The sequence below is a fragment of the Trichomycterus rosablanca genome, chromosome 12 (assembly GCF_030014385.1).
Source record: "Trichomycterus rosablanca isolate fTriRos1 chromosome 12, fTriRos1.hap1, whole genome shotgun sequence".
Classification (NCBI taxonomy): domain Eukaryota; kingdom Metazoa; phylum Chordata; class Actinopteri; order Siluriformes; family Trichomycteridae; genus Trichomycterus; species Trichomycterus rosablanca.
Genome location: NC_085999.1, coordinates 20502169 through 20511239, shown reverse-complemented (window position 1 = coordinate 20511239; position 9071 = coordinate 20502169). Strand labels below are relative to the sequence as shown.

The 9071-nt window shown below is 39.6% G+C and overlaps 1 protein-coding gene across 2 annotated transcripts in view; it reads left to right on the top strand.

Moving 5' to 3' along the window:
- The first annotated feature begins 858 nt into the window (after nucleotides 1-858).
- caska (calcium/calmodulin-dependent serine protein kinase a) overlaps nucleotides 859-9071 on the top strand; it is a 240132-nt gene continuing 231919 nt past the window's right edge. For both annotated transcript variants that reach the window (XM_063005494.1, XM_063005493.1), the window contains exon 1: nucleotides 859-1348. In XM_063005494.1, coding sequence (XP_062861564.1) covers nucleotides 1290-1348 — 59 coding nt within the window. In that variant the 5' untranslated portion in view covers nucleotides 859-1289. The remainder of the gene's footprint in view (nucleotides 1349-9071) is intronic.

Below are 9071 nucleotides of genomic sequence, written 5' to 3'. Positions count from 1 at the left end.
GATCGCGACACCACGTTAGTGTGACACAAGCACGTAGGTGCGTGCCCTCCCAGATGCCATTCAGAATGTATTGCAGCACCTGCAGTTCGAAAAAAAGAGTCTTAACATGAGAGTCTCTGAGAGCAATCTGGGGCGATTTTCAGTTAGGCTGAAATCGCCCCAAAAGGGGCGGTACTGTACGGAACACAACTCGACGCTGATTGGACTACGATATTCCGAGGCAAGACTGACTCCAGAACAGTCACAGCTGTGATAGAAAAATTTCTTCCCTTTCGTCCTTTGGTGGTGTGTCGCCCGATCGCCCTAAGGAACGAGCCGCCCCTGAATCAGAAGGTTGCTGGTTTAAGCCTCACCACTGCCAAGTTGCCATTGTTGCACCCCTGAGTAAGACCCTTAATCCTCAATTGCTCAAATCACATTCAGAAACAGTCTGTCCAGGGTGTATTCTAGATTTATGTCCAGTGTTTTCAGGTGCACACCCATCTCAATATGACCATTAAATTATTTCATTACAATATTAATGAAAAGGACTGTTGAAAGATTAAGTAGTAATTTTTAGAAAATGTACTTTTCAATGGTATTTAAATTCAAGATACCTACTAGAAAGCCTCAGACTGTTTTGCCGCCATTACGGCTCTTGTGCTCACGTTCACGTTACTGAGGATCAGAACACGACGTGCCTCAGTTGGAGCCATGATGGCTTTAGGCACTCCAGTTTCGTAACAGTGAGTGGGCGGAGCCTGGGTTTTCTGGAAGCAGGAATACAGTGGAGCAGTAAAATAAGTGAGAGAGCGAAGAGAAAGTGTGAATGTGAGAAAGGGGGATTATTCAGCTGAACGTATATGGATATAGGAAAGCTTTTACTTGATACGGAATTTTTAATGTTGTTGGTTGCATTTCGGCAGTGCTAAGATTTGTTCATGTGAGAGCGAGTCGGTGAGTAGTTGAGGTTTGAAGCTGAACTCTACGCAGTGTAGTGGGAGAAGCGCAGCGCGGAGCAGATCAGCGAGCTTGTACATGCGAGGAGTTGTTTATAAAGATTAACCCAGCTGCTTGGTTGTTGTAAACTAAGAATTAAAGGGGTCAGGATACAAGCATTAGGTGGTGCAGAATAAAGCGGGCTTACCTGCCTGTCCGCCCCTTTCTGCTTTTAACTTAATCACATACGCGGAGAATCAGGAGGACGAGAACAGGGATATTTTCCGCGCATTGGAATTAGGAGCGTGTGATAGTCAGCGGCGTGGACATCTTTTGGGAAGGAATTTATTGCCCCCTCTCGTCGTTGGACCATGGCCGACGACGACGTGCTTTTCGAAGACGTTTACGAGCTGTGCGAGGTCATTGGAAAGTAAGTGACATGTTAAAGAATTGTTGTAGTCTTACACTGCTGCACTGTACCTGGCTGTGATATGTGTGTGATCTGTTCTTGTTTAGATTGCTAATTAGGATTGGTAATGCATTGGGGAACAGTGAATTATTGTTTAATATTGTATTGCAATGATTAAGTCCAACAGAACTACTACTACACGCTACATGCTTACAAACAGGTTCCCTGCAGCACCTGAATACAAAATGCAGCTTTAAATGATTATTCCAGTTATTGAAGATGAAGATTTCTTCTAAAACTATATCACCCATGTGCAAACGCAGATGCCCCTTATACAATTAATGACTGATTGTGGCAATCAAACTACATTGGAGGGTTTTGAAGCACGAACTGCACGCTTAAGGTATTGCCACACCAACAATATCTAAATGAGATTCAAGTCAGGACTCCAAAGCCTTAATTTTGACTTGCTATTGTTTGCTGGAGTCTTAATGCCATAGCAAAAGCATTTGTAACACATTGGTAGATTTCAATGACTGTCACATCTGTGTTTTAATTTCATTAGAACATGGCATCATGTGTTGCTTTCTAAGACTATCTAGCCTGCTTTACATTGCCAGACAGGTTGTGTTTAAGTGATGTTTATATTAAACAGGTCTGGCAGTAATCATGTAGTTGGTGTGACTGGTTAGTTTTCTATCTAGGGGTGCCATTACTATTTCCACTTAAGGTCAGGTAGGCATTGAGACATTTGCACCTAATACACTTACTTATCTTGTTAGTGTCATTGCAGTGCTGAGAATGTCCCACCACAACAAAATAAAGCTTACTTATTTTTTACTCAAACCAATTATAAGTAATGAATGAGAAGAAAGTGAGTCAGTTAGGTGAATGTGTCTGTATAAAGCAGAGAAAGCAACCAACTATAACTCCCAGATTCCTTATTACTGGTAAATCATGTATTTATTGTGGTTGCAAGCAGATCATTTTGTGCACCCACAGCCATATTATCATTATATGCAAGCTGTTTAGCAAGTATAGGCATAATATGCTGCCCATTTCTTTATTTGTGAGCAGCAATGATTGTGTTGTCTAGCACTTTTTGGGGTGACTATATTTTGCCTCAGATGAGCTTGAGCCCAGAGATTTTGGTGGTGGTATGGCCTCCTTTTTATGTAGCAGATGCAACAATAAAACTGTTTACTGATTTATGGTCATGGCATTTCATTTTTTTTAACCTTACCTTTAAACATAGGTATTTCTAAGCATAGAAGATTCTCTTAATCTTTTAATAGTATTATGGACTGTAGATGTCGGATTTTAAGTTGTTCACAGGATGGCACACTTTAATCCATCTGTGCTTCGGAAACAAGTTGTAGTTATTCCTACTTTTATACCAAATGATGTCAGCATGACCTGTTGTATATGTTTTGTTTGCTTAATCTGCCCTGTTGTTTCAAATAAATGCCTGTAAACAGTTTATAAATAGGTGCATTCTGTTTATATTTAGTCACAATTGAAATTGCATTGCATTTAATTTATTCTCTTATTATTTTCAAATTAAGGTTGTACTTGTAATATAATCACTGTTGTCTTAGAAATCAGGTTTAAACCTGTGCTAACTTATTTAAGTTCACTTATGTCCAGCTGGTTCTTTGTGTCTTTATTCTTTTATTTATTATGTTCCATAGTTGATTGGCTAGTTTCTTTTTTTATACTTTGCACACAGCATAGTGGATCTGGAGGTCTAAAGTGAGTGTGAAACGTACCAATACGTCATTGACTTGAGTTTCTCAGCTTTTTCTTGGAATTGGCTTTGGTGGTAAATATTGCAGCTTTTTATATATTAAAATTGCCATTTAGCCCTTCCACTTGAGTGATGCATGGTAAAAAAAAAACATGCCAGCCCACTACTGCTGAGATTGTGAGGTTCACTCGTCAGTGCACTCTTGATGCTGGTCTCAAAAACAGTCCAGAATGATCTGCTTTGGTGACCCCTTATACAGGAGCAGCTGGAAAAACAGTTAGTAATTAATAACAATATACACCATATGACAATGTTCATTAGAGTTTATAGTGATTTATATACAATTGTATATATGATAAATGGTGAAATGTGTGAGCTCAAGTGTGCAAAAATGTCAGTGATAATCCTGGGGATCAGTGATAATCATTTAACGATTCATGTGGGAGTAAAAATGCATACAATTTTATCTTTTGCAAACAGCCTCTGTGGTACAGGTTTGGTGACTTTGGAGTGTTTTATGGCACAGGGTGGGTCCACACATGTATTGGCAGGTTGAGAAAGTTGGATTCTCACTCTAAATCAAAGCCTTCATTTTTGTGTAAATAACATTCATTTGAAGCTGTGAGAAGGTCCTGTGTTCGATCCTCAGGTGGGGCGTTCTGGGTCCTTTCTGACAGCTGTTCTGACATACTGACAGCTGTTTTAGGAAGCTGTGATTCCATGTTCAGGCACTCAGTGTTGTTAGTCATTGTCTGAATGAATCCCTCTTTTGGAGTGTGTCCATGCAGAAGCTCTTTGCCCTGATTTGGGAATGGCAGAGATGAAGTAGTAGGGCATTCACAAACTTGTTCATTGTTGGTGCATTAAGTTCCTTGACAGGTTCATAAAAATTGAGTGTTTGTTTGATTCTGCTAAACCTGACAGATTGCTAATATAAGGCAAGGCAGGCAGCCAAAACCCTTTTCGCAGTGATTTTGTTGCTGTGCCATATTTTGTTGACAAAACATTTAGTGCTTTAGTGTGGATTTTTCACCAATAAAATTTTCATAACTGAGATAAAACAATCCTCATTATGTTAACCAAAAGGGTTAGACTTTTTATTAAATATGTCTGAATCAAGTCCAGAATTACACAAAATATCTAATTTGTCATGAAGAATTTTATTGCGTCTAAAGTATCTCCAGATCCTCTTCTTACAAATCCTTATGCATATAGCTCCATAGTTGCATCTAAATCTGTCAAGCTAAATGATTACATTTATCAAAAGTTTTTTAGATTACTCAAGCACCATGAAACACTCCTAAATTGATCCATTTTATAATGGAGTTATGAAAAATGCTTAAAATAATTAGAACAACATTTTTTTTCTGGTTAAGAATACAGCACGGGAATGCGTCATGTCAGTGATTAAAGTTTTTACTGTGTGCTACTGATTTTCTTGTTTTTGTGTGTTAAATGATCTTTCTCGTTCAGGGGTGGCACAGTAGCTCAGTGGGTAATCAGAATACCTGTGTATGGGCCACATAAACTGATTACTGTGCAGAAATCTAGGCACTGATAATACAAAAATGACCCTGATCAGATTAAGATAATCTAAGTATGCTTTTCTGCGTGACCAGAGCTAAATAAGGTTATTGCTGTGCATGTAACCTTACTCAGTGTGTTTTCTCATGCTGCCTTTATTAAAAAATCATATACAGTGGGGCCAAAAAGTATTTAGTCAGCCACTGATTGTGCAAGTTCTCCTACTTAGAAAGATGAGAGAGGTCTGTAATTTTCATCATAGCTACACTTCAACTATGAGAGACAAAATGAGAAAAAAAAATCCAGGAAATCACATTGTAGGATTTTTAAAGAATTTATTTGTAAATTGTGGTGGAAAATAAGTATTTGGTCAATAACAAAAGTTCAACTCAATACTTTGTAACATAACCTTTGTTGGCAATGACAGAGGTCAAACGTTTCCTGTAAGTCTTCCCCAGGTTTGCACACACTGTAGCTGGTATTTTGGCCCATTCCTCCATGCAGATCTCCTCTAGAGCAGTGATGTTTTGGGGCTGTCGCTGGGCAACACGGACTTCCAACACCCTCCACAAATTTTCTATGGGGTTGAGGTCTGGAGACTGGCTAGGCCACTCCAGGACCTTGAAATGCTTTTTATGGAGCCACTCCTTCGTTGTCTGAGGGGTGTGTTTGGGATCATTGTCATGCTGGAAGACCCAGCCACGTTCCATCTTCAATGCTCTCACTGATGGAAGGAGGTTTTGGCTTAAAATTTCACGATACATGGCCCCGTTCATTCTTCCCTTAACACGGATCAGTCGTCCTGTCAACTTTGCAGAAAAACAGCCCCAAAGCATGATGTTTCCACCCCCATGCTTCACAGTAGGTATGGTGTTCTTGGGATGCAACTCAGCATTCTTCTTCCTCCAAACACGACGAGTTGAGTTTTTACCAAAAAGTTCCATTTTGGTTTCATCTGACCACATGATATTCTCCCAATCCTCTTCTGGATCATCCATATGCTCTCTGGCAAACTTCAGACAGGCCTGGACATGTACTGGCTTAAGCTGGGGGACACGCCTGGCACTGCAGGATTTGAGTCCCTCTCGGCGTAGTGTGTTACTGATGGTAGCCTTTGTTACTTTGGTCCCAGCTCTCTGCAGGTCATTCATCAGGTCCCTCCGTGTAGTTCTGGGATTTTTGCTCACCGTTCTCATGATCATTTTGACCCCATGGGATGAGATCTTGCATGGGGCCCCAGATCGAGGGAGATTATCAATGGTTTTGTATGTCTTCCATTTTCTTACAATTGCTCCCACAGTTGATTTATTCACACGAACCTGCTTGCCTATTGTAGATTCACTCTTCCCAGCCTGGTGCAGGTCTACAATTTTCTTCCTGGTGTCCTTCGACAGCTCTTTGGTCTTGGCCATGGTTGAGTTTGGAGTCTGACTGTTTGAGGCTGTGGACAGGTGTCTTTTATACAGATAACGAGGTCAAACAGGTGCCATTAATACAGGTAACGAGTGGAGGACAGAAGAGTTTCTTAAAGAATAAGTTACAGGTCTGTGAGAGCCAGAAATCTTGCTTGTTTGTGGGTGACCAAATACTTATTTTCCACCATAATTTACAAATAAATTCTTTAAAAATCCTACAATGTGATTTCCTGGATTTTTTTTTCTCATTTTGTCTCTCATAGTTGAAGTGTAGCTATGATGAAAATTACAGACCTCTCTCATCTTTCTAAGTAGGAGAACCTGCACAATCAGTGGCTGACTAAATACTTTTTGGCCCCACTGTAACTCCAAATCAGAAAAAGTTGGGACAGTTTTGAAAATGCAAATAAAACAAACACAGTTTTTATAAAATTTAATTTTTATTTTTATTTTATTGCAGACAGTATGAACCCAAGATATTTGATGTTTTGTCTGGTCAACTTTATTTTTAATTCTGCAATTCATGCCTGTCCAAACACAAAAAAAGTTAAAGGTAAACATTTACCACTTTGTAATGTTGCCATTTATTCTCACAGCACTTAAGATGTTTTGGCACTGTGGCTGCCAGGCAATTAAGTGTTCCATGTGTAATTTTGTTCAATTTTTCCTGCAAACACATCCTAAGGTGTGCAACAGTATGGGGTTCTCATGATATTTTTAATTTCAAAGTTCTTCACTCATTCTCTATTCAGGACAGGTCTGCTGGCAGGCCAGTCCAGTACCTGTAACATCTTCTTCCACAGCAATGACTTTATAATGTGTGCAGCATTGTGTGATTTTGCATTGCTCTAACAGCTCAATGTACTGTACTTTTTTGCATTATTCATTTTCCAAAGGCACTTACAGACCCTGACTATTAGACTTGTTTCTGATAACAGTCTGGATGGTCTCTTCATCTTTGGTGCACACAGTGTACATTTCTTCCAAAATAAATCTGGAATACTGATTAGTCTGACTACAATTATTGTTTCCGCTGTGTTATGGTCCGTCTCAGATGCCTCTGAGCCCAGAGAACTTGACACTGCTTTTGAACATAGTTAACTTTAAACTTTATTGTGCCTAAAGAAGCCTAAATGACATTTGCGAATCCCTTGTCTATGTAATCCCTTGGCCATGTGATTATATCAGCTATTGATATCTGAGGGATCAGAGCTCCAGGGTTTTCAGCATAGACTTGAGCCTTTGCCCTTTATGCACTGAAATACCTCAAGATTTCCTGAATTATTAAGGATATTATGCACTGTAGAGGGAGAAATATGACAATTTCTTGTAATATTTCAGCTAGCACACCAGCTATTATGAACCCCTCGGTTCAAAACTTGGCATAGCCACCGGTCGGCTGGGTGCCATCTGGCCAGCATAATTGGCAGTACCTGCAGCAGACACGTTTCTGCTAGGGTGGGATGACCGGACTGTGTGGGTGGGGTCTGCAAACACTGTAAGGACCCTGATTAGCAGATAGAGAGGTGCCCGTGCAGAGTGCATAGGTGGGAGGGGGGGATGTAATAAAGTTAGTATAAGTGTGTGTCACTAGCTTAGGTTTGAGATGAGAAGCTTGCATTTCTGGGAGAATGCTGGAAAATGACAAGCAAAACATGATTTAACAGAGCTGTGAATTCGAGCAGCATTCTATCAGCTTTCATTGCTTTTGATGTGCTGACACATGAACTTGCAGTCATTATAAAACTTGGTGTTTTACTGTGATTAGGATTAGGTCACATTTAATGATTTGTTTACTATCAGTGTTTACTGACACTGATCTTGCCTGTTTAATGCAAAATGTTGCATCAGCTTGGTAAACTCAAGAATTAGGACACATACTTTGAGTCATAGCTAATATGGACAGTCCTTCTAATTCTTTAGTTTATGTACTTTAGCTTTACTCATTACTAACAGATGTAAAATCAGTAATGTTAATTAATTTAATGCTTCTCACTTTGTGGCAACAGTTTGGGAATGTCCTTCCCTGAGTCTACCCTGTGCACAAAGTGAGCTCCATAAAGAATACGGCTACACATTATAAACCAGAACTGCATTGTGACAAAAGGTAGAATTCTACCAGATAGGCAGATTTATTGTTTATTAAAGTTATTGTTGAGTTTATCCCAAACTGCTTTCCTGTGATGTTAAAAATTTTCATATTCATCAGTTTACTAACAGTATTGATTTTCTACACTAGCACTGACCATCAGGCCCTTGTGAGCTGGAAAAAAAAACATGTTAAAATAATGGCATTTGGGTGGCACAGTGGTTTATTGCGCTAGCCCACTACTGCTGAGGTCCAGAGTATGAATCTCTAGTGGTGCTACTGGCCATGTGGCTGTGTTTCAATTAAAGTGACTGATTAACCCCAATTAAAGTTCAGTGCTTCTAATAGGATTTTCCTGACATTTACTTAGTTGCATCTTACAGCAAACACAATGGTCTGCAAAGAGCTTACATACAATTTCACAGTGAGTTTTCAGATAATAATAATAAATTAATTTGCTTCCTTCATATGGAGGCTTGGTGGCTTGGTGAGCACTGCTGTCGCCTCACAGCATAAAGGTTCTGGGTTTGATTTTCAAGTGGAGTAGTCCGGGTCATTTCTGTGTTCTCCTTGACTACAGGTTAGGTGGCTGGTGGCCTGAATTGATCGTGGTCGTGGTCCCACCTAGTGCTAGTACTTTCTCCTTTTTCACACAAGCACTTTATCCAGTCCTGGAATTGGGTCCAGACCCTCACTGCCTGTGAAATTTGCCCTAGCATACTTGCCAGCCCTGCTACATGCATAGTAAGTGCATGTGCTGCAATGCAAGTTTGTTTTTGTACATTCCTTGCATGGGCTAAATGCAAATAGTCCATAAATCTGACTGACAGTAATTTAAATGTAGTTTTAAGTAATTATGTGAATAATAATAATGACTAAAGAACATAGTATTTGTCAGGGCATGAAAATTTGTCAGAAAAAAATCTACTGCTCAAACATCTACATTTAAGCTTACTTACTGCGGTTAAA